This window comes from Haliotis rufescens, unplaced genomic scaffold (genome assembly GCF_023055435.1).
Source record: "Haliotis rufescens isolate VD_foot unplaced genomic scaffold, xgHalRufe1.0.p SCAF_18, whole genome shotgun sequence".
Lineage (NCBI taxonomy): Eukaryota > Metazoa > Mollusca > Gastropoda > Lepetellida > Haliotidae > Haliotis > Haliotis rufescens.
In genome coordinates, this window is record NW_025963868.1 from 12,705,668 (window position 1) to 12,731,618 (window position 25,951).

Here is a 25,951-nt window from a genome sequence, read left to right on the forward strand (position 1 = left end):
TGTGTTGGTGTGTCATCTGACCCTGATTGTGTTGGTCTGTTCTCACACTGATTGCATACTTTATTAGGCAGTGTGTTTATTGCAAAAGAAATGGCTGTGTGTATTAATCAGACTACAGATTTGGCAGTTATGAAAGGTTTGCATGAAATGGTTATGTGTGATGTATGTTGTGAGGAGGGAGAGGAAGATGCAGGAGGGAAGAAGAAGGAAGAAAGAGAACAAGAGGTATCCAAGGCCGAGGAGCTGGGAGAGGGCGGAGAATCCCCCCCTGCCACACCCAAGGCACCAGGGACCCCCAAATCAACAGCAAAACCATCAGACCAGAAAGACAGAACACTGGATGAGAGGACCAAGACAAGTGGAGAGGCTGACACAGGTACTACCATCTTGCATTACCCTTGCATTTTGTGCAAATGGAAATTGACTTGTCTCACTTGCAAATATGGAGATATGTTTCTTTTCAAATATTTCTTTGTAACAAGAGCAGTGAAACCTGAAATTTGCAGTCATGGTCTAAAATATGGCTTCTCCGAAGTTTGTTGAAGTTGTCTCTATCTAAATTATATGGAAAAAACCCATTGGTCCTATTTCTTTGTCAGTGGAAACAGATCCATTGATTGAGTCCCTGGTTAGAGTGGGTCCCTGGTTAGGGTGGGTCTCTGCTTAGAGGTTCTCTGGTTAGAGTGGGTCCCTGGTTAGGGTGGGTCTCTGCTTAGAGGTTCTCTGGTTAGAGTGGGTCCCTGGTTAGTGTGGGTCCCTGGTTAGGGTGGGTCTCTGCTTAGAGGTTCTCTGGTTAGAGTGGGTCCCTGGTTAGAGTGGGTCCCTGGTTAGGGTGGGTCTCTGGTTAGAGTGGGTCTCTGCTTAGAGGTTCTCTGGTTAGAGTGGGTCCCTGGTTAGAGTGGGTCCCTGGTTAGGGTGGGTCTCTGCTTAGAGGTTCTCTGGTTAGAGTGGGTCCCTGGTTAGAGTGGGTCCCTGGTTAGGGTGGGTCTCTGCTTAGAGGTTCTCTGGTTAAGAGTGGGTCCCTGGTTAGAGTGGGTCCCTGGTTAGGGTGGGTCTCTGCTTAGAGGTTCTCTGGTTAGAGTGGGTCCCTGGTTAGTGTGGGTCCCTGGTTAGGGTGGGTCTCTGCTTAGAGGTTCTCTGGTTAGAGTGGGTCCCTGGTTAGTGTGGGTCCCTGGTTAGGGTGGGTCTCTGCTTAGAGGTTCTCTGGTTAGAGTGGGTCCCTGGTTAGAGTGGGTCCCTGGTTAGAGTGGGTCCCTGGTTAGAGTGGGTCCCGGTTAGAGTGGGTCCCTGGTTAGAGTGGGTCTCTGGTTAGAGTGGGTCTCTGCTTAGAGGTTCTCTGGTTAGAGTGGGTCCCTGGTTAGTGTGGGTCCCTGGTTAGGGTGGGTCTCTGCTTAGAGGTTCTCTGGTTAAGAGTGGGTCCCTGGTTAAAGTAGATTCCCAGCACTCTGTTGCTTGTAAATGGTGACTAAATTGGATAGTGTTGTCAGACTTGTTGACTTGGTAGATTTAAGCCATTGTGCCTTGTGGGGCATATTTCTGTAACTCTTCAAATTACCGCAAACATGAATTAGAGTGGTGTTTGCCTGCATTAATTAACTTCACACTTATGTCTCCAAAATGACTATCAACAATGAGACTGCCTCACTGCACATGTTGGATAGCGGAAATACCAACTTGAATATAAACATAAACACCTTGTTTTTAGCAGCAGATGTAACAAGTATGTAACGATGTCATTCAAATGAATTATTCCAAGACCTGTGAAGATCGGGGGTAGAATTGGTCTTCAGAAACCCATGCTTGCCGTAAAAGGCGACTATGCTTGTCTGGTCCTGATTCGGTTATTTACAGACCATCGTCATATAGCTGGAATATCGCTGAGTGCGGCGTTAAACAACAAGCAAGCAAACAAGAATTATTCAAAAAGATATTAAAAGATGGAACTTGTTGTTACCCTGCCTGGTGCTTGGCATAAGTGTAGTTATCTTGAACGTTTCACCTCACCTCACCTCACCTCACCTCTCGTTCTTTAGTTAGTTCATTTCAGTTGTGTGGGTATGTCTGGAGTGATGACTATGAGATGCTGCTATGTATCTGCCACCAGGTGATGTCCTGGCTGATGTAGGAGATCCCATGCTGGGTGCTGGAGGTCTGGAGAGAATAGCAGAAGAGGATGATGATGAGTATGGCAGCCAGTACTCAGACAGTACTGCCCCAGTACTCACAACGATGCAGTACAACAAGTATGTGCGCAGCCTCATCAAACTGCTGATCGGGGAACCAACTCTCAATGACTGGATTAGGAAAGGTAGGAAATCTGAGAACTGGCACTTTACTGGGCACACTTTTTCTGATTTCAATTAGCAAGGATCAAACACGTATAGTCAGCATGAAGTTAAACTTGGGTAATGAGTTAATCTACTCAGCCAGTACTTTACCATTGGACCATAGGCGTTACCACAAATTTCTCAGTTGGTATGTGACTACTTATAAAGTTGAGTGGGCACAGGTGGCCCAGTCTTCTAAGGCGCAGCGATTCTCTGTGCAGAGTTGCGTCTCTTGGGCACGCCAGAAACCTATGATTGTGGGATCGAATCCCGGTTCGCCCTGATTACGTTTCTGTTTATGTTTTTCTGATTTCAATTAGCGAGGATCAAACACGCATAGTCAGCATGAAGTTAAACTTGGGTAATGAATTAATCTACTCAGCCAGTACTTTACCATTGGACCATAGGCGCTACCACAAATGATTAATGCTGGTTTGCCAAGGGATTACAATCTGATTGTTTACCTTCATGCTCATGTGGGGTAGCCTGTTTCTCGAAACTTGTTAAAAAGTGTACAAATTTTCCTATAATTACATTACCTTAATTGATTGATTAAGGAGATGAGATAGCTAACCCATACACTAACTCACAACTAACCCTAAGGCTTTTAGGGGGCACGGGTGGCCCAGTCTAAGGCGCCGCGATTCGCTGTGCAGAGTTGCGTCCCTTGGGCATGCCAGAAACCTATGATTGTGGGTTCAAATCCTGGTTCGCCCCGATTATGTTTCTTGGTTTGTCAGCACCATACCCGTGCTCGTGGGTTTCACCCAAGTGGTAAACGTCTGAGACCTGCATCACTTCGGGCTTTCCTCCCACATTAAGCTGACATGCCGTGATATAACTGTAATACTGTTAAAAGCGGCGTTAAATCCAACTCACTCACTCACTCACCCTAAGGATTTTAAATGGTTGTTTCATTGGCAAGGGGATTCCCAAACCTAAGAATGGTAAAGGGTGTTGATCTAAAGGGGTACTTAACCTGAATGATAGGAAAAGGATAGCCAATGGTATGGATAGAGTTTGGGGTTTCCTTCTCTGCCCTATTTATGTCTATTTATTTGACACCGTCTCCGTACCAGATGAAGACATGAATCTGAAAAAAGGGAAAATGAAATTTAAAAAAACGGTTAAAAACATCCCACTGATGGCACCAACTCTGTTTGTTCAGACTTCGGGCCCCGGCAGGTAGAGAATGCAGCAATGCTAAGCACCTCCTGGCAGAGACCACCGATGATGATTGACCCAAATGGGGAGGGTTCCTTGTGGCTGGGGAGACTCAACAAGCTGATGAACAAACACAAACTCATCTCGCTGGACATGGAAACAAGGTAAGTCTGACATTCTTGAGCACTGCATGATGGTTGGGGGGGTTTGGTGCCTTGTCGGTGTTTTCGCACAGCTTTTAATCTTTATTTCAATCATTAAGAGATTTTCAAAGTTTTCAAAGTGCACGGGTGATAATGTTGTCAGTGTTTTCGCACAGCTTTTAATCTTTATTTCAATCATAAAGAGATTTTCAAAGATTTCAAAGTGCACGGGTGATAATATTGAAAGCTGCATTAACAGAAAATAGCAAGTTCATGTACCGTATTTGACGTAATAAGCGCCTCGCTCTAATAAGCGCCCACAACGATATTTGCTGGTATATTGGCTAGTGAACAATACTAGTTAGCACCCCTAATGATTGATCCATGTACACAAGACTTTTTTATTCGTGTATAATATGCGCTTGTGTGTTATATGGACCCTTAATTATCGGCAATTAAAATCTTGAACAATATGTCTGTTGTATATATATAAACATTTCAGGCTGTCAGCATAAACCACGAAATTTATCTTTCAACTCTCTTTTTTCGACCAAAATAATATTCGAATAAGAGCCCCCTATTTCTAATTTTGAGAGTGGTCGCTTATTACGTTGAATACGGTAGTTAGAACATCTTCCCCATCCTTAAACTGTCTGAGGTGATGGCTGCATTGTCGAGCTGCAACCATTTTGTAGAGTTAAGAAAATTCTTAAGCAGTCTTTTGATCACTCTATGAATGGATATAAGTCTAAAGAGGCTTTATAACTAGGTCTTAAGATGTTCCAAGACTTAGGAATTACTCTTAGAGAAATCTCAATATTTTCTACACTAAGGAATAACTTACCTTTTTGACGAACACCTGGTGTCATCACTGATTTTAAGTGACCCATTCATACAATTTTCACTGCAATATTGCCTTTCACACTCAGTGAAATCTGTTTGGTCAGATAATAGAGACTGGTTATTCTCAGGCTTGGACGTTTTGTATTCTAATTCTGAGAATGTTTATAGCTATACCACAAGGTGTTCAGAGAAATAAATGTTGAAAATGTTGGGATTGTCCCCAGCTTGTACAAATACATTCACAAATACTTGTGTGCACATCACTGTGTTTATCATCAGTCCAATGTTTAACCTGGTGTAGGTGAGTGTCAGTGTGTGTACTAACAGCATGTTTTCTTTATCTCCTCCCGACCACCGTGTTGCTGCCTCCCCTGCACTGGGTATAGATGGTAGGTACACCACACCACACCACACCACACCACACCACACCACACCACACCCCGTGAAGATCCGGGGTAGAATAGGTCTTCAACAACCCATGCTTGCTGTAAGAGGCGAATATGCTTGTCCTAAGAGGCGACTAACGGGAATGACTTGGTTGATGCATGTCATCGTATTCCAATTGCGTGGATCGATGCTCATGTTGTCAGTCACTGGACTGTCAGGTTCTGACTCGATTATTTCATATAGCTGGAATATTGCTGAGTGCAGCGTCAATCAACAAACAAACACCACAAAACAAACAAACACCACAAAACTAGCTGACCACCACCTTGGTTTCACCTGTTGTCTGTGTGACAATTATCTAGCAATATAACAAGGGTTTTCAGACCGTCCTTGATATACTGATACACGGATGAATGCACTTATACACTGGCAAGACCAATTTAATGATTTGTTTATCGACCTGCCCCATCAGTGTTTATTCACCCCAATCCCTCCTGAATGATTGTATCCCCAACCTTTCAGTAGTAGCCTTACTCAGGGTTTTATCTGGCCCGTAATTCCTGCGTATTTTTCTCAATAATTTTGTGAAGTACTTACAAAAGATATCATACAAGTCCCAAGTGATGCAATAAATTTGCTTAGGAAATCAAAATTCAGACTGACTATTTGCAATATACTTTTCCAAATAAATATTTAACTTGCATAAAATAGAAACTCAAAATTTTCACTGTCTATTTTTAGATCACTGTCACAACGTTAAATGTGTTAAGACAGCGGGGGTCTAGATTGGTTTTAGTGTACAGAGTTACATAGTTACTTTGACAGCTTTGACTAATTTGGTTACTCCTTTCCCACTCTCTGCAGCAATGGAAAGTTGATGGTTTTTTTTAAAAAATACACCATTAACTTGAAAAAGGTGGGCTATAGGCACAATGCAGTAATATCAATAAGTGTAGTACTCTTTAGATATATACTAGTAATTGTTTTAGAAAAATATTTTCTGCCTCAGGTAATTTTTAGATAATTTTTTTATAACACGATGAAGTCATTTAAATGTTCTTGCCTTAAACTAAAGATATATTTTAGTGAGTCATACAAGGAGATTTGGACAGGTGAATACTATTGAACACAAAGGGTATACTAAACCACTGAAACTTTCATGACTGTGATTTTCTCTTCAAGCTTCACATGTATGTTGTGCTGATCCTGGCACTAACTTTGACAGGTGCCCCTTGTTACTCGTGAACCATTTATCGTGTAATCGTGTAGTTTCCCCACACTCATGATAACCAGGTGGTGGTGAGCAGTTTTCAGGTGTATCGTTGCATGATCAGCTCTGTGAATGTGAGCAAACTCATATTATTATAATATAGATACGAGGGGCGTTCAATAAGTTTTGCAACTTCAATATAAGACCGCAGAATATCTTTTGCACTTTTATTTTTCAATATAATCTCCATTCATCTCAATACACTTATTCCATTTGTCCTTCAAGCTTTTAATACCACTTTAAAAGAAATCCCCAGATTGGCCCTCTAACCACGCCTCTGTGGCAGCCTTTATGTCCTCGTCATCCTGGAAGCGTCTTCCACGTAGGGCAGACTTCATTTGCGGGAACAGGAAATAGTCACTGGGGGCTAAGTCTGGGCTGTAGGGTGGGTGATTTAACTGATGACGAGGACATAAAGGCTGCCACAGAGGCGTGGTTAGAGGGCCAATCTACAGATTTCTATAAAAGTGGTATTAAAAGCTTGAAGGACAAATGGAATAAGTGTATTGAGATGAATGGAGATTATATTGAAAAATAAAAGTGCCAAAGATATTCTACGACTTGGTCTTATATTGAAGTTGCAAAACTTATTGAACGCCCCTCGTACTATAAAAGAACAGTGTTGTAATAATGATTTCTTTTTCCTCTTTTTTATGATATGATTCGTCTGTTTATATGTGTTATCAAAGAACATTTGGACATTTGAACATTTGAACATTTTCATTTAACATGTTACTAAAAATTTCAACTTGACTTGATTTGTTTATGTTTGTCTTGTAAAGGGTTAAGGGTTTGAAAAGGACGTTGGAAATAGATTATGTGCCTTGAGAAAGCCTACACTGGTTCATTTGTATGACCTTGACTTTCTAGAAGGGGCCTTGAAAGGGCCTGAAAGGTTGAAACTGTAATTCTGTAAGGCTTAATAAAATAAAAGAATTGGTTCTCAGGCAATGTTTTTTTTAAAATATAGAGCGGGGGGGTGTCTTTTTTTGTTGTTGTTGTTGTTCAAACTAGTATGTAACCAAATAAACAGTTGTGTGACCAAATAAAAAGTTGTGTACAATCAACCTGGGACAGGGCCTCCCTACATCAATGTGTTCCTTGATGAGCAAAATAGTGGAATACAGTATTTGACTACTGTTGGATTTGGAATATTTAAGAATTTTTAGTTTTTTAAAAAAAAAAGGAAATAAAAACAAAACGTGCGACAGACTTTGTGATGAAGCAGGCGTGCCTGAGAACCACGATTTTCTTTTTTAGCCTAAAAGCCATGTATTTGTACACAAATATGCTGTTTCTTCTTCTACATGTTTGCACCCACTGACAGAGTTGTGCTTGACTATAGGACAGATCCCCAGGTTATCCTCACCCTGGAGAAGGCCATCACGCGGGGCAAGCCTGTCCTTCTGAGGAACTGTGAGGAGCACATAGACAACATCATCACGCCTCTCGTACACCACCGGAACACTGCCAGGGAGAACAACAACGACGAAGGTGTGTAGTACAGGGACAGAATCGCTCAACTCACTTCAATAAGTACCCATAGTCTTACTTCCAGGAGGGACAGAGCTGGTGAACTCATGTAAGGTCATTCAAATATCCAGAGCCTATCTTCCTAGAGGGTCCGGTGTAAAGTCTGAAAGTATACCACCCCCCCCTTCAAAGTATACCTGGGTAGATTCTGGGGCCTTCCAGGATCTTCCCCGGGGTAGATTCTAGGAGCTCCCAGAATCTACCTGGGTATACTCTGAATAGGGGTAGATTTTAGCAGCTTACACCAGGGTGGATCTACGGAGCTGCATTCCCGAGGCATTAAGTATTAAGTTGGTGATATTGATACCGTACCAAAATTCTTCTTTATTCTTCAAGTGAAAATGCGATAATAATATCATAGATAAGAAATATGGCACATATATTCAATCCCATCATGGATTTGAGTCAAATATGATATTATGTGAAACTACCAGATAAGGAGAATATGTCCCAGCAGTCTGTGACCGTAGACTGCACTAAATATACAGACCAGTAACAGGGATTGATCAATGTTATTAAACATTATCGATGTTTTATCATTCCATAGCAGAAACCTTGAAAAAAATGGATATTTTTGAAATGTTGCTGATAATGATGCATGGGACAACTTGTCTGATTTCCAATTCTAGTAAAATTGGTTTAAGTGTCATAAACTCAGCTGATATTATTCCACTATATAACCAAACTCTACTTAAATCAGTCTGTCTTTAAATTTTGCCGGCTTGGCTAGTTACCCTTAACAGTTACTAGCCAGTGTTAAATTCCATTAGCTTAAATATACAACAGCTTACTTTTTTCCAGATATTTTGTTCTGCAAAGGCTTCAATAAAGTCAATGCAATTTGCAAATCATGAGTCAAAAATTATAAAGTTGGGGGTAACTATGAGCTCATAACCAGGCAACCTTGATCCGTTTACGGATATCATTTTGATTTTTAATATTCGTAATTCTACATAAAAGGGAAATGGTGCTTTAAAAAACACTTAAAATTCCAGTAGCCAGTGGGGCTAGGGTCAATTAAGATTCTTTTGCCCGACTGAAATGTTCCTAACCACGGGCTAGCCGACAGACAGCCATTTTGCACACTGACTTACATGACGCCCTAACACAGATTCAGACGAGAGACTCAAACATATGTGGACTGCAATGTGAAGAAATCCAGTGCACTCAAATGAGATCTTGTATGCTTATTGCAGAACCTCGCATGATCATGTTCTGTGGGAGACGCATATTGTGCCACCAGAACTTCCGCTTCTACCTGTCCACACCTCTCCCCAAACCCAAGTTTGACCCCGACATCGCTTCCACCACCTGCCTCCTCAATTTTGGCGTCTCCCACGACACACTAATCGAGGATCTACTTATGAGAGCCTTCGCTCGTATCCGGCCTGAGCTGTACAGGGAGCGAGTGATTGCCTTGCGGAACCTACAGTTGATGAAGGACACGCTGTACCGGCTGTCGGAGACGGTGAAGGATCGGGTGCTGGCTGGGGGGCAAGAGGCCATGATCAGCAGTCCCAAGGCTCTGCAGTTCATCACCGACCTCACTGAAGCCAAGATGAAGGTAGGCATCAGTTTAATAGGAGTCTGGAGTGGGTATATGTACAGGGTGATGTGCCCTCCCCTTTACCTTTTCCTTGAGCTTCTTGAGCATATTGGGGCGGTCGGGTAGCCTAGTGGTTAAAGCGTTCGCTCGTCATGCCGAAGACCCGGGTTCGATTCCCGACATGGGTACAATGTGTAAAGCACATTTCTGGTGTCCCCCGCCGTGATATAGCTGGAATATTGCTAAAAGCGGAGTAAAACCATACTCACACACTCACTCTTGAGCATACTGCACATTTACTGTATACGACGTAATAAGCGCCCAGGGCGCTCTCAAAATAAAAACAAGGGGGCTCTTATTAGAATATAGTTTTGGATAGAAAAAAAAGCGGAGTTGAAAGATCATTGATATTGTGATTTATACTGACAGCCTTAATATGATACAAAAGAAAAGTCTGTGTATACATGACAGATATATTGCCCAGAATTTCAATGCCCATAATTAATGGTGCATATAACACACGAGTGTGTATTATGCATAAATAAATAAGTCTTGTGTACACTGATCAATTGGAAGGGGTGATAATTGGGATTGTTCACTAGCCAATATGTTAAAAAATATTGGCATGGGGGCTTATTACGTCGAATATGGTATGTATTTGTGGTTCAATATGTCTCCAGATGGGGTATGTACAGGGTAAGATCCCCACCCTCTTTTTCTTGAGCATAATGATAATAATTCTTGGTTTATCAGAACCATACCATTGCTTCTGGGCTTCACCAAGTGGTAAATGTATCTGACCGAAGCTTTACTTCTCTCAGCATCTTAATTTTCTCCAACTTTAATCTGATACTACTGATATCAATAAAATATTGCTCCAAACAGAATTAAAATCAACTCACATACTTGATGGGGTTTCAGCTTGCAAGGAAACTGGCTGACACACAGAGTCTCCTGGACGACCTGGAGCTGTTGAAGGATGAGCTATTCCCTCTTGCTCGGCGGGCAGCCATGATGTTCTCGGTCCTACAGAGTCTGCCCAGTGTCCATAAGGAGTACCAGTTTACCCTGCAGTATTTCATTGAACTCTTTGATGAGGCTGTCGGAGGCGAGCTTCCCAAAGACTTTGGACAGGACCCCGATGCTGAAGATGTGAGTGCAATTAGTCAGTGAACCCGTGATTCTGTTTGTACTTGACTCCGTTTACATCATGCTTGACTTTTAAGTCTGTGCTGCCCAAAGATAATAAGCACTTGTAAGTAAAACATATATGTCTGTGTTGTTTTCAGGTGTGTAAGATTCTGAAGCCATTAATTAGAATTCAGCGTTTGACTTTAAGTGTTTGAAATTATAAGCAAATCGAGGGGTTGTGATATCACTTATATTTAAAACGTGAAGGTGGGATTCAGATGCTACAGTGGAAAACATGAGGATTCCAGGATTTATGTCTAACTCTTGTCACTAGGAATTCTAGACCCGTGAAGATTCCGGGGTATAATAGGTCTTCAGCAACCCATACTTGCCGTAAAAGGTGACTATGCTTGTCGTAAAAGGCGACTAAAGGGATCAGGTGGTCAGGCTCGCTGACTTGGTTGATGCATGTCATCGATCCCAATTGTGTGGATCGATGCCCATGATGTTAATCACTGGATTGTTTGGTCCAGACTCGATTATTTTACAGACCGCTGTCATATAGCTGGAATATTGCTGAGTGCGGCGCTAAACAACAAACAAACAAAACTAGGAATTCTGTGTGTGCAGGTCCAATGAGCTGGGTAGTATAAGTAATGAGAACTTTGTGTGCAGGGATATGAGCTGGGTAGTATAAGTAATGAGAACTTTGTGTGCAGGGATATGAGCTGGGTAGTATAAGTAATGAGAACTTTGTGTGCAGGGATATGAGCTGGGTAGTATAAGTAATGAGAACTTTGTGTGCAGGGATATGAGCTGGGTAGTATAAGGAATGAGACATTTGTGTGCAGGGATATGAGCTGGGTAGTATAAGTGATGAGAACTTTGTGTGCAGGGATATGAGCTGGGTAGTATAAGTGATGAGAACTTTGTGTACAGGGATAAGAGCTGGGTAGTATAAGTGATGAGAACTTTGTGTGCAGGGATATGAGCTGGGTAGTATAAGTGATGAGAACTTTGTGTGCAGGGATATGAGCTGGGTAGTATAAGTGATGAGAACTTTGTGTGCAGGGATGTGAGCTGGGTAGTATAAGTGATGAGAACTTTGTGTACAGGGATATGGGCTGGGTAGTATAAGTAATGAGAACTTTGTGTACAGGGATATGAGCTGGGTAGTATAAGTAATGAGAACTTTGTGTACAGGGATATGAGCTGGGTAGTATAAATAGAGGTTATCACGCGAGTGTGTTTGGGTATGGTAAATATCCTGCATTAGGAATAAACATTGTATTTAGCGAGCCTTGGCGAGCTAAATACATAGTGTTTATTCCTAATACAGGATATTTACCATCCCCAAACACACAAGCGTGATAACCTCTTTATCATATAATGTCATGCTTTAATTCTGTGCTTTAAAATCGCTATCCCTCTCTCACAAACATTACTGAAACATTGCGAGTTTTCCTGGAATGCGCGCTTTAATATTTATTACGTCACAGGGTAAGTGATGTGTCAGTCCGACAGTGACAGTAGCCAATATAGTTCCAACTGAAATCTCTTTCTTATACAGTGGCGAAGCAACATATACGCAAAACAACATTTGTTTTTAATTGCCTTTCGCGGCAATCCATCTGTCTGTCCGCTAGAGTAACTGCCCTTTGTCAAAGGGAAGCTAATCTAACCCTAGTCTATGAGACGTCGTGGCACGGTCAGACGTTGTTGACAGTCGGTCTGTCCTGTCATAAGGTTAAGAAGTGTAGTCAGATGTACACACAGCGACAAAACCAAACAAGGTAACAATTCAAACATATTTCGGCCAAATCCAACTATTTTAATTTGTGGAGAAGGTTTCAAGTCGCAGAGGTCTACAAGCACAGATATTGCTACTGATCCCGCTTGGCTAGGCCTCGCGCCCTCGCAAAATTGTTTCGAAATTTATACCTCCAAAGTAGCCAAAACTTATAAAATGCCTTAGCTACGTCACAGTTAGACACTGATTTTGAGTATATTAGACTGTTCTTTGATAATGGTAGCAATTATCCCTGTTGTTTATTCAGATTCCCGATGGTTAATTTTGACTCGATCGCCGAATGACGAGGACGACGCCATGTTTGTTTATAAACAGTGAAAGTAGTCCTACTTGACCTTTGATATTTGCATCTCTATCCGCATGTGACCCCAACGGATATCGTTTTTATCCGTTGGCTTTATCCTGCCGAGAAACCTGCCCATTATATGATAAATAATGAGAACTTTGTATTGCAGGGATATGAGCTGGGTAGTATAAGTGATGAGAACTTTGTGTGCAGGGATATGAGCTGGGTAGTATAAGTGATGAGAACTTTGTGTGCAGGGATATGAGCTGGGTAGTATAAGTGATGAGAACTTTGTGTGCAGGGATATGAGCTGGGTAGTATAAGTGATGAGAACTTTGTGTACAGGGATATGAGCTGGGTAGTATAAGTGATGAGAACTTTGTGTGCAGGGATATGAGCTGGGTAGTATAAGTAATGAGAACTTTGTGTGCAGGGATATGAGCTGGGTAGTATAAGTGATGAGAACTTTGTGTGCAGGGATATGAGCTGGGTAGTATAAGTAATGAGAACTTTGTGTGCAGGGATATGAGCTGGGTAGTATAAGTAATGCGAACTTTGTGTGCAGGGATATGAGCTGGATGGTGAGAGCAGTGTGGAGGTTGACAAACGGCCTCGCGTTGGCAGCACATCATCCCAGGTGTCCAACACAGAGAAGACTGCCACTGACAAACCCACAGACTCAGGTACGGCATTGTTGAAAATGGAGGTTCAAATATTACTTCAGGAAATATTTCAGATGATAATGTAGCAGGGCTAGGAGTCGTCCCACAGATGACATCCTTGTGGACAAGGCATCCGACCACTGATCAGAAGGTCCGTGGTTCAAATCCCAATCACGGGACTCGGAAATTTTATGGCTGCTACATTGGCGCTAGGGCTGGGACGAGTCCAAATTTACTACCCGGGTAGCCACACCCCTATTACCTGACCCTACCCGGGTACCCGCTGTTGGTGTCAAGATATAGGTACAACATGTCCAATTTGGTATAGTTTGACAGTAGCCCTGGCAGAATGTGGTCATGTGTACACTAAAGTTGAAGTTTTAGTTTTGTTCAAACATATTTAAGTCAGAAGGAACGTGTTCATAGTCATGAAGAAAAGCGAACATTAGAGACTTAAAATTATTGTGTAACCATGTAGTTATATAGTGAACTTTGAAACAATATATCACATGACTAACCACAGGACTACCCGGGTACTACCCAGTACCCACCCGACCCGGGTACTCGAGTTACCCGTTCCAGCCCTAATTGGTGCACAACGTGGCGCTGAGCACGCTCATATTAAATTTGAGCAAATAAGTCTCAGAACCCCACTATGCGGCTCGGGACGTGCCTTCTGTTGTATGCAGCAGGGCTAGGATTCATAACCTCTTTGGTGATGTGGACAAGGCGTTCAACCTCTGATCAGAAGGTCAAATGCCTGTTTTGATGCGACAGTTGTCGCTCTAAACTAATTATCAACTGGTCAGCAAGTTTTTTCAGGCCTAACTAATACCAATACAATTGTACAGGTAGTTTTCAGGTGCATCGTGTATTGAGCCAATAGAAATATTATAGAGGTGGCCATGCATGCAGCGTAATGGGTTGCCAGTTGTGGGGCACTGTACAGCTGTGTGTTTGTTTCCAGGCAAGGAGGACACTGTAGCTACAACAGGGGAGGGAGAAGATGCCAAGCAGGAGTCAGGACATGCAGAGGGCACCACGGAAGGTACCCTAGCTATAGCTCACCTGGTTCATAGATGTAATACCTACTGTAGTCTTATCATCAGAGGGTTTCCCAACACTGTTTGTGCTAGTGCACGGATAGTTCTAGGCCTGGATGGGACCTGCAAATATGGCTTTGGTTGTTGTCTGTTTTAAACCAGTAAAATGAACTGAAGCATTAAGAGTAAAGGGGAAAACACACAAAATTTCATAGACTTCAACCCCAATGACCAAAGACAGAAAGCACCTTCTTTTTTTGATAAAAAATAATTTTATTTGTTTGGTTTTCTAGAGTCCACTGCGAGCACTGGTGCAGCTCAAAAGTTTGTTGAGGGAAGTGAGTCTGATGACTTACCTCCACTGGAGCTGCCTGACACCGTGCCCCTGCCGTCTGAGGGCGTGGAATACACAGCGCTGTCCGTGAACAGAGTCAAACAACTGATGGACATACTCACCAGTCTGGTGTACCACAGAGTCAAGTTGTGAGTGTAGCTTTCACATTCCACAAAGGGATTTTAGTGTTTGTTTGTTTGTTTGTTGTCCAACGCCGCACTTAGCAATATTTCAGCTATATGACGGCGGCCTGTCAATAATCGTGTCTGGACCAGACAATCCAGTGATTGACATCATGAGCATCGATCCACTATTGGGATCGATGACATGCATCAACCAAGTCAGCGAGCCTGACCACCTGATCCCATTAATCGCCTCTTACGGCAAGCATAGTCGCCTTTTACGGCAAGCATGGGTTGCTGAAGACCTGTTCTACCCCGGATCTTCACGGGTCTGTTTTTAGTGACTCCCACACAAGCTGGCAATTAGAGTCGTAACTTAGAGATGTACAATGAATGTCTGAAGTACATCTGAATTTATTACCTGAAATAAGCTTCTCTCTGTGCTGCTCCCTAGGAAGCATTTTGCTATTGACTTGTCGCTACACAGCTACAGACTGCCCTTTTGTGTTTTCCTAATAGATTCCTGAGTTGGAGCACACCACCCTGCCATAGTGTACATGAATCGTAATGCCCCCTAAATTGAAACACGAATCACTTCCAAAAACATTTGCATTCAAATATATGTACTTTCATGTTCAACCATGAACTTTCTTTGTGCTTGTCGGGTAGGAATTAGAGTGGGTACAATTTTTTACCGGTCAAGTTTCAAACTTGATGAGTAAATATTTTGTTGCATGATCTAAAATATAAGTGTAAGTGTCTTAGGAAGTGATTGATGTTGCGTTTGTCTTAGATCATGATGCTTCTGTTGAAGCATATGAAGTCGGATACAGATTTGGATTGCGGATGTACATGTATTAGGAAAACACTGTGGAAGAGTAGACAGTGACAAGTCAAAATCAAAATAGTTTACAGGCTGCAGCACAGAGACAGTTACCACTGTAGTGTGATGCTTTGTGTCAAACAGGGAGATAACCCATTCTAATTTTAATGAATCAATCAATATATTGTTTCAAGGAGAAGTAATTTTATTTAGAATTTTCTCACTTGGGCAGGTCCTCAGCACCCATAAAATATGACTTCATTGAGAACTTGGTGGTTATAATGTGTTACCGCCCTGTGTCATCATGCTATCAATCACTGGTTTGCCTGCCCAAATCTCAAATATTTACAGGCCGCAGCAAAAGAACTGGAATAGGGATGAGGCCTTGTCATAACCCTAATGTTAATTATTACTGGGATTTGAATACAGTAGCAAAAAAACTGAAGCACCCTAGAACCCCACTTAATTACTACTGCTTCTCACACACCGACCTGGCCACAGGTGGCCCACTGAGCTAATGCTCCACAGTTAGCTGTGCAGAGTTGCGTCCCTTGGGCACACAAGAAACCTGTGTTTCTAGGTTTGTTAACACCATACCTATGCTCGTGGGTTTCACCCTAGTGGTAAATGTCTAAGACCTGCATCACTTGAGCCTTTCCACCCACATGAATATAGTCGATACATCGCGATATTACTGGAATACTCTTCAATGCGGCGTTAAAGCCTACCCACTCACTCAGGTCCTTGACGTTAGTGGTTAATGTTAATTTGTGCAAGTATATGAACATTATACAAGTGCCTAGCTGGACCTGTATGTGTGAGTGTGTATGCAGGAGCCTGTACGAGGAGGACTGTTTGCTGTTCGCCACCCTGGCCTGCCTCAACATCCAGAATGAAGGAGGGGAGGTCTTCTCCAATGAAGAGATGTCACTTCTTCTCCAAGGTACTTACTACTTACCACAAGTAGCATTAGCAGCGTAACAGTTGTGTATTGCCTATTGTGTACAACTGTTAACAGTAGATCTGTTTATATTATAGAATATTTAAAATATTCTCAGCTCCTTGGGGAGAGTGCCAGGAAGGAATCTTCACTTTTTTCGCTCCCTCTGATGCTGCAGTGGCATGATTTTTATGTATACTTACTAGGTTTGATATCAGGAAAGTAGTTTAATCCTCCAAATAAGCAAAGGAAATGTGAAATTTCTGCATAACAGTGTTGGAGACTGGTTAAAATTTCTGCACAACAATTTATCAAGAATGAAAATATCAAAGTCATACATTTTAGACTTTACTGCTCAATATGCTTCATGTAAGTAGCAATAAACAAAATAACAAAACTAGCGGTAGAAACTAACAGTTATAGGCCAATAGTCCTGATAATGATAACATATAGCAAACCCCATAAAATTTTTTACTAGTCCTTATGATACCTTAACTATTGGGCAGTTTAGCAAGGACTACAGGACTAGTGCCAATTTCTAACTCTGCAAAGCACTTAAAATCTGACAGCAACCAAACCACATTTAAATCACTACCAGCCTGCACCAAAAACATTTGGGTCTACTGAGCCGAACTTATCTTTCACCATCCTTTTAACAAGAATTTACTCTTAACATGTGTTAATTAAAAGTTGACTTGTCATGGCTAAGACCTGGGTTCGATTCCAAACATGGGTACCATGTGTGAAGTCTGCCTCTGGTGTCCTCTGCTGTTGTAATGCTGGGATATTGTTACAGACGGTGTACCACCTCCCTCACTGACTCATTCACTGACTGGGGGCACGGGTGGCCGAGTCGTCTAAGGCAACGCTGTCCAGAGTTGCGTCCCTTGGGCACATCAGAAACCTATGATTGTGGGTTCGAATCCCGGTTCGCCCTGATTATGTTTCTACGTTTGTCAGCACCATACCCATGCTCGTGGTAAACGTCTCAGACCTGCATCACTTCGGGCTTTCCTCCCACATTAAGCTGACACGCCGCAATATAACTGGAATACTGTTATAAGCGGCGTTAAACCCAACTCACTCACTGACTCATTCACTGACTATTCTTGAAGGCAACCCTGGTCTGGGCATGCAGCTGACACTGTCCGACTTTGACTGCTCGGATGAGCCGCCTCAGTGGATGCCCCGGGAGAAGTGGGAGGACATCCTGGCCCTGTCCGTGCTGCCCGGTCCCCTGGACAGTCTGTGTGTGGACTTTGCACAGAACTCAGCAGCATGGAAGATCTGGTACAAATCAACCTACCCTGAGAGAGAGGCACTGCCATGTGCTAACATAGCTCAAGACACAGAAATGCGTGAGTAGTACACTATCGTCTGTTCTCACGCTTTGGAGGGATATTGGGAAGCATCGGTTGGCTGTTCACTTATATTTATATATGTTGTTAAGCACCTGGCTTTGGTACCTTACATGTGGCTCTTTTTTTATATAGGTCTTCAGCAACCCATGCTTGCCGTAAAAGGTGACTACGCTTGTCGTAAAAGGTGACTAATAGGATCGGTTGGTCAGGCTCGCTGACTTGGTTGATGCATGTCATCGATCCCAAATGCGTGGATCAATGTTCATGATGTCAATAACTGGATTGTCTGGTCCAGACTCGATTATTTACAGACCGCCGTCATATAGCTGCAATATTGCTGAGTGGCATAAACCAACCAACCAAACCAACCTTTTTATATACCCCCGTATCCTGTCATTTTTGGTTATAGTATTTCTAATATTTAATCATATTCACTCACTGACCCTATTCGGTTTAAAACAGGTAGATATTTCATGAATTAATCATAAGGGCTATCAACCGTTTTGACATAACTATGCCGATATGAGTGCAAACTTTCACAAGCAATCCTTGTACTGGGAGTGCTAAGATCACTTTGTGTCTTGTAACTTCTATGCTGAAAAGTTATCCTATGACTGGCAATATGTTTGGATTTGCATAAAACTCTTATGAATGTTTTTGACGAAGCTGCTAGGGATTTATAACTGTAATTTTATTCCTGGAAGAACCTTTTCTCCAAAGGGTTATACAACCTATCTGTTTCTGACACGTGGCTATAATACTGACTGAAGAACACTGTCTTTGCCCTTGTTTCCCTTTTGTTAAATGTGAGATAACCTACTGCTCGTAACTGATCATGCTCTCATATAGTTTTCTGTGTGCTGCAGCTCCTGAGAGCGGTCGAGCTGGGTCCCGAGGCAGTGAGAGAGCTGCAGCAGCTGGAAGCCCGGACCTGGGTCTACTCAGTGAGTTCCATCAGCTGCTGATACTGCGCATGTTACGACCTGACCGACTTCCTGCTGCACTGGCAAGATATGTGGAGAAGAACTTGAACTTGACCTTGCCCAAGGAGACTGGCTTCAATCTGGGAGATGTTCTCCTAGATGCTCGTAGTCACCTGGGGGTGCTGCTGCTTCTCCCTCCGAGCCCCTCCCACCTTCACAGCTGCTCAGTCAGCAGGCTCAGACTCACACACAGTCCAGTCACCATGCTTACAGATCTAGCCAAGGTAAGTCAGCTGTTCAGTCAGCAGGCTCAGACTCACACACAGTCCAGTCACCATGCTTACAGATCTAGCCAAGGTAAGTCAGCTGTTCAGTCAGCAGGCTCAGACTCACACACAGTCCAGTCACCATGCTTACAGATCTAGCCAAGGTAAGTCAGCTGTTCAGTCAGCAGGCTCAGACTCACACACAGTCCAGTCACCATGCTTACAGATCTAGCCAAGGTAAGTCAGCTGTTCAGTCTGCAGGCTCAGACTCACACACAGTCCAGTCACCAATGCTTACAGATCTAGCCAAGGTAAGTCAGCTGTTCAGTCAGTAAACTCACACATAGTCCAGTTTGATCAGCATTGTTACATGTTTTGCTTGCCAATTGATGAATTCAATTTTCAAAATAAATGGGAGTCATTTGGTCCCTGAGGTGCTCTTATTATATTTGTATCTGAATCTTTAACTTTTAACATTAGGGTTATGACAAGGACCCCATGATTGAGTTTTGTCGTGTGTGTTGCCAGAGCCACAGCGTGTCAGTGGAGATGGTGAAAATGTGTGATGGGTGCGAGATAGAGGTGGATGAGGCCATCGACACAGCAGAGAAACAAGATGGCTGGGTGATCATTGAAGACCTCCATCTGGCTCCCACCACATTCTATAAGGAGCTTAAGAGACGGCTGCTGAGACTGTACAAGAGTAGAGGTGAGGAGGATGAGGAGTGTTCGTGTGGAACATATGAAATTATTAAAGACTTCAAATATAAATATTTTGTAATACTCATTCCTCTTAACTTAGGGTCTGTTCACATCATTCTGTGACTGTTCCATGAGCTATGTTCACTCTCCTTGCAGCTAGCATCCCAGCAGAGCAGCAGGACAAGTCCCGGTTCTGTGTGTGGGTGACGAGTGAACCATGCGAACACATCCCTCACTTCCTGCTGCAGAACCTACACAAGGTGGCCTGGAACCATATGATCAGCCCTGGGGCGGATGACACAGGGGACCACATTCTTCCGTCCCTCCATCACATCTCACCTGAAGGATATCTCAAGTCAGGTGGGTCTACATCTCAACTATGTCTGTAGCTCTACAAACTCTCTCCATTACACCTCTGGGGGCGGTCGGGTAGCCTGGTGGTTAAAGCGTTTGCTCGTCACGCCGAAGACCCGGGTTCGATTCCCGACATGGGTACAATGTGTGAAGCCCATTTCTGGTGTCCCCCGCCGTGTTATTGCTGGAATATTGCTAAAAGCGGCGTAAAACCATACTCACTCACTCATTCCATTACACCTCACAGTGTATCTCAACTCTTTACCTCTACATCCTCTCTCCATCACATCTCAGATGAAGTCAGAAGTCAAGTAAAGGATATTTCAAGTAAGGATGGTCAACACAACGTCCCTAAATCTCTCATTTACATGGCACACAGAATTATATTTATTCAAATGATGCAAATCTCAGTGGTCCCCATGTGCTCCTTTATCAAAGGGTTATGGTACTTATACGCTAATGAAACACCCTATGTTAAATTTAACTAATATACAAGCCTCCAGTATACAATTACGTTGTTGTTTGTCTGATTTACAGCCATTGTGAACACACTACAGAAGATCCCGGCAGATGTGTGGGAGAAGGTTAGGCAGGAGAACCAGATGGTTCGCTCCCTGGTATATGGCATTGCTGTCATACAGGGAGTCTTGGTTGCTAGGCAACTCTTTGGCAGTCTGGGTCTCAGCCAGTGGTACCCTTTTGATACCGTGGAGATTAGTTGTGCTGTTTCCATGGTAACTGGAACATTGTTGAGGAAGAAGGATGAGACTGAGCCTGGGTTGGAGGAACTTTGTTTCGGTTTGTCTAAGGTAGGTCACCAGATTAGTCTAATAGCTGTCCATGATAGTTATCTAAATGACTTGCATTCTTAAGTTCTGAGATATTTGTACAATGCTTGCCATGCGCAATGTTAAAACAAAGTATAAAAATCCTTTTGGTTTTATTGGACAGTGAAATACATGTCACCTTTCAAAACAAAGACTTCAGTTATGATAACAGTAAGATAACTGAAAAATGTTGTGATGTCAATTTACAGACTTATTAGCAAGATTTGCTGTCGACGTTTTTGAGATCTTATAGATAAATCCCTGTATGTAGTAATTGTGTGTAATGCGAGTTTTGAAATGTCTCTGTAAGCTTCTTGTCATATTACTGTTCCTCCTGTGTGGTGTTTGTGTGTATTGCAAGTTTGGAAATGTCTCTGTGAGCTCCTTGTCATATTCCTGTTCCTCTTGTGTGGTGTTTGTGTGTATTACAAGTTTGGAAATGTCTCTGTAAGCTCCTTGTCAAATTCTTGTACCTCCTGTCCGGTGTTTGTGTGTATTGCAAGTTTGGAAATGTCTCTGTAAGCTCCTTGTCATATTCCTGTTCCTCTTGTGTGGTGTTTGTGTGTATTACAAGTTTGGAAATGTCTCTGTAAGCTCCTTGTCATATTCCTGTTCCTCTTGTGTGGTGTTTGTGTGTATTACAAGTTTGGAAATGTCTCTGTAAGCTCCTTGTCAAATTCTTGTACCTCCTGTCCGGTGTTTGTGTGTATTGCAAGTTTGGAAATGTCTCTGTAAGCTCCTTGTCATATTCCTGTTCCTCTTGTGTGGTGTTTGTGTGTATTACAAGTTTGGAAATGTCTCTATAAGCTCCTTGTCAAATTCTTGTACCTCCTGTCTGGTGTTTGTGTGTATTGCAAGTTTGGAAATGTCTCTGTAGGCTCCTTGTCATATTCCTGTTCCTCTTGTGTGGTGTTTGTGTGTATTACAAGTTTGGAAATGTCTCTGTAAGCTCCTTGTCAAATTCTTGTACCTCCTGTCTGGTGTTTGTGTGTATTGCAAGTTTGGAAATGTCTCTGTAAGCTCCTTGTCACATTCCTGTTCCTCTTGTGTGGTGTTTGTGTGTATTACAAGTTTGGAAATGTCTCTGTAAGCTCCTTGTCAAATTCTTGTACCTCCAGTCCGGTGTTTGTGTGTATTGCAAGTTTGGAAATGTCTCTGTAAGCTCCTTGTCATATTCCTGTTCCTCTTGTGTGGTGTTTGTGTGTATTACAAGTTTGGAAATGTCTCTGTAAGCTCCTTGTCAAATTCTTGTACCTCCTGTCCGGTGTTTGTGTGTATTGCAAGTTTGGAAATGTCTCTGTAAGCTCCTTGTCATATTCCTGTTCCTCTTGTGTGGTGTTTGTGTGTATTACAAGTTTGGAAATGTCTCTGTAAGCTCCTTGTCAAATTCTTGTACCTCCTGTCCGGTGTTTGTGTGTATTGCAAGTTTGGAAATGTCTCTGTAAGCTCCTTGTCATATTCCTGTTCCTCTTGTGTGATGTTTGTATGTATTACAAGTTTGGAAATGTCTCTGTAAGCTCCTTGTCAAATTCTTGTACCTCCTGTCTGGTGTTTGTGTGTATTGCAAGTTTGGAAATGTCTCTGTAAGCTCCTTGTCACATTCCTGTTCCTCTTGTGTGGTGTTTGTGTGTATTACAAGTTTGGAAATGTCTCTGTAAGCTCCTTGTCAAATTCTTGTACCTCCTGTCCGGTGTTTGTGTGTATTGCAAGTTTGGAAATGTCTCTGTAAGCTCCTTGTCATATTCCTGTTCCTCTTGTGTGGTGTTTGTGTGTATTACAAGTTTGGAAATGTCTCTGTAAGCTCCTTGTCAAATTCTTGTACCTCCTGTCCGGTGTTTGTGTGTATTGCAAGTTTGGAAATGTCTCTGTAAGCTCCTTGTCATATTCCTTTTCCTCTTGTGTGGTTTTTGTGTGTATTACAAGTTTGGAAATGTCTCTGTAAGCTCCTTGTCATATTCCTGTTCCTCTTGTGTGGTGTTTGTGTGTATTACAAGTTTGGAAATGTCTCTGTAAGCTTCTTGTCAAATTCTTGTACCTCCTGTCTGGTGTTTGTGTGTATTGCAAGTTTGGAAATGTCTCTGTAAGCTCCTTGTCATATTCCTGTTCCTCTTGTGTGGTGTTTGTGTGTATTACAAGTTTGGAAATGTCTCTGTAAGCTCCTTGTCAAAATTCTTGTACCTCCTGTCCGGTGTTTGTGTGTATTGCAAGTTTGGAAATGTCTCTGTAAGCTCCTTGTCAAATTCCTGTTCCTCTTGTGTGGTGTTTGTGTGTATTGCAAGTTTGGAAATGTCTCTGTAAGCTTCTTGTCATATTCCTGTTCCTCTTGTGTGGTGTTTGTGTGTATTACAAGTTTGGAAATGTCTCTGTAGGCTCCTTGTCATATTCCTGTTCCTCTTGTGTGGTGTTTGTGTGTATTACAAGTTTGGAAATGTCTCTGTAAGCTCCTTGTCATATTCCTGTTCCTCTTGTGTGGTGTTTGTGTGTATTACAAGTTTGGAAATGTCTCTGTAAGCTCCTTGTCAAATTCTTGTACCTCCAGTCCGGTGTTTGTGTGTATTGCAAGTTTGGAAATGTCTCTGTAAGCTCCTTGTCATATTCCTGTTCCTCTTGTGTGATGTTTGTGTGTATTACAAGTTTGGAAATGTCTCTGTAAGCTCCTTGTCATATTCTTGTACCTCCTGTCTGGTGTTTGTGTGTGTATCACAAAGTGTCTCTGTAAGTTCCTTGTCATATTCCTGTTCCTCTTGTGTGGTGTTTGTGTGTATCACAAGTTTGGAAATGTCTCTGTAAGCTTCTTGTCATATTCCTGTTCCTCTTGTGTGGTGTTTGTGTGTATCATAAGTTTGGAAATGTCTCTGTAAGCTTCTTGTCATATTTCTGTTCCTCTTGTGTGGTGTTTGTGTGTATTACAAGTTTGGAAATGTCTCTGTAAGCTCCTTGTCATATTCCTGTTCCTCTTGTGTGGTGTTTGTGTGTATTACAAGTTTGGAAATGTCTCTGTAAGCTCCTTGTCATATTCTTGTACCTCCTGTCTGGTGTTTGTGTGTGTATCACAAAGTGTCTCTGTAAGTTCCTTGTCATATTCCTGTTCCTCTTGTGTGGTGTTTGTGTGTATTACAAGTTTGGAAATGTCTCTGTATGCTCCTTGTCAAATTCTTGTACCTCCTGTCCGGTGTTTGTGTGTATTGCAAGTTTGGAAATGTCTCTGTAAGCTCCTTGTCATATTCCTGTTCCTCTTGTGTGGTGTTTGTGTGTATTACAAGTTTGGAAATGTCTCTGTAAGCTCCTTGTCAAATTCTTGTACCTCCTGTCCGGTGTTTGTGTGTATTGCAAGTTTGGAAATGTCTCTGTAAGCTCCTTGTCATATTCCTGTTCCTCTTGTGTGGTGTTTGTGTGTATTACAAGTTTGGAAATGTCTCTGTAAGCTCCTTGTCATATTCCTGTTCCTCTTGTGTGGTGTTTGTGTGTATTACAAGTTTGGAAATGTCTCTGTAAGCTCCTTGTCAAATTCTTGTACCTCCTGTCCGGTGTTTGTGTGTATTGCAAGTTTGGAAATGTCTCTGTAAGCTCCTTGTCATATTCCTGTTCCTCTTGTGTGGTGTTTGTGTGTATTACAAGTTTGGAAATGTCTCTGTAAGCTCCTTGTCAAATTCTTGTACCTCCTGTCCGGTGTTTGTGTGTATTGCAAGTTTGGAAATGTCTCTGTAAGCTCCTTGTCATATTCCTGTTCCTCTTGTGTGGTGTTTGTGTGTATTACAAGTTTGGAAATGTCTCTATAAGCTCCTTGTCAAATTCTTGTACCTCCTGTCCGGTGTTTGTGTGTATTACAAGTTTGGAAATGTCTCTGTAAGCTCCTTGTCATATTCCTGTTCCTCTTGTGTGGTGTTTGTGTGTATTACAAGTTTGGAAATGTCTCTGTAAGCTCCTTGTCAAATTCTTGTACCTCCTGTCCGGTGTTTGTGTGTATTGCAAGTTTGGCAATGTCTCTGTAAGCTCCTTGTCATATTCCTGTTCCTCTTGTGTGGTGTTTGTGTGTATTACAAGTTTGGAAATGTCTCTGTAAGCTTCTTGTCATATTCCTGTTCCTCTTGTGTGGTGTTTGTGTGTATTACAAGTTTGGAAATGTCTCTGTAAGCTCCTTGTCAAATTCTTGTACCTCCTGTCCGGTGTTTGTGTGTATTGCAAGTTTGGAAATGTCTCTGTAAGCTCCTTGTCATATTCCTGTTCCTCTTGTGTGATGTTTGTGTGTATTACAAGTTTGGAAATGTCTCTGTAAGCTCCTTGTCATATTCTTGTACCTCCTGTCTGGTGTTTGTGTGTGTATCACAAAGTGTCTCTGTAAGTTCCTTGTCATATTCCTGTTCCTCTTGTGTGGTGTTTGTGTGTATCACAAGTTTGGAAATGTCTCTGTAAGCTTCTTGTCATATTCCTGTTCCTCTTGTGTGGTGTTTGTGTGTATCATAACTTTGGAAATGTCTCTGTAAGCTTCTTGTCATATTCCTGTTCCTCTTGTGTGGTGTTTGTGTGTATTACAAGTTTGGAAATGTCTCTGTAAGCTCCTTTTCATATTCCTGTTCCTCTTGTGTGGTGTTTGTGTGTATTACAAGTTTGGAAATGTCTCTGTAAGCTCCTTGTCATATTTTTGTACCTCCTGTCTGGTGTTTGTGTGTGTATCACAAAGTGTCTCTGTAAGTTCCTTGTCATATTCCTGTTCCTCTTGTGTGGTGTTTGTGTGTATTACAAGTTTGGAAATGTCTCTGTATGCTCCTTTTCAAATTCTTGTACCTCCTGTCCGGTGTTTGTGTGTATTGCAAGTTTGGAAATGTCTCTGTAAGCTCCTTGTCATATTCCTGTTCCTCTTGTGTGGTGTTTGTGTGTATTACAAGTTTGGAAATGTCTCTGTAAGCTCCTTGTCAAATTCTTGTACCTCCTGTCCGGTGTTTGTGTGTATTGCAAGTTTGGAAATGTCTCTGTAAGCTCCTTGTCATATTCCTGTTCCTCTTGTGTGGTGTTTGTGTGTATTACAAGTTTGGAAATGTCTCTGTAAGCTCCTTGTCATATTCCTGTTCCTCTTGTGTGGTGTTTGTGTGTATTACAAGTTTGGAAATGTCTCTGTAAGCTCCTTGTCATATTCTTGTACCTCCTGTCTGGTGT

General features: G+C 42.2%; 1 protein-coding gene across 1 annotated transcript in view; it reads left to right on the forward strand.

Annotated features, from left to right (window-relative positions):
- The window catches only part of LOC124114791 (dynein beta chain, flagellar outer arm-like), a 156,711-nt gene that overhangs the window by 111,626 nt on the left and 19,134 nt on the right, over nucleotides 1–25,951 (forward strand). The window contains exons 77-92 of the mRNA XM_048398229.1: nucleotides 175–376; nucleotides 2,105–2,308; nucleotides 3,496–3,655; nucleotides 4,864–4,866; nucleotides 7,480–7,628; nucleotides 8,864–9,231; nucleotides 10,135–10,365; nucleotides 13,006–13,123; nucleotides 14,070–14,150; nucleotides 14,439–14,628; nucleotides 16,258–16,367; nucleotides 17,480–17,722; nucleotides 18,592–18,932; nucleotides 19,443–19,623; nucleotides 19,773–19,976; nucleotides 20,508–20,779. Coding sequence (XP_048254186.1) covers nucleotides 175–376; nucleotides 2,105–2,308; nucleotides 3,496–3,655; nucleotides 4,864–4,866; nucleotides 7,480–7,628; nucleotides 8,864–9,231; nucleotides 10,135–10,365; nucleotides 13,006–13,123; nucleotides 14,070–14,150; nucleotides 14,439–14,628; nucleotides 16,258–16,367; nucleotides 17,480–17,722; nucleotides 18,592–18,932; nucleotides 19,443–19,623; nucleotides 19,773–19,976; nucleotides 20,508–20,779 — 3,057 coding nt within the window. The remainder of the gene's footprint in view (nucleotides 1–174; nucleotides 377–2,104; nucleotides 2,309–3,495; nucleotides 3,656–4,863; nucleotides 4,867–7,479; nucleotides 7,629–8,863; nucleotides 9,232–10,134; nucleotides 10,366–13,005; nucleotides 13,124–14,069; nucleotides 14,151–14,438; nucleotides 14,629–16,257; nucleotides 16,368–17,479; nucleotides 17,723–18,591; nucleotides 18,933–19,442; nucleotides 19,624–19,772; nucleotides 19,977–20,507; nucleotides 20,780–25,951) is intronic.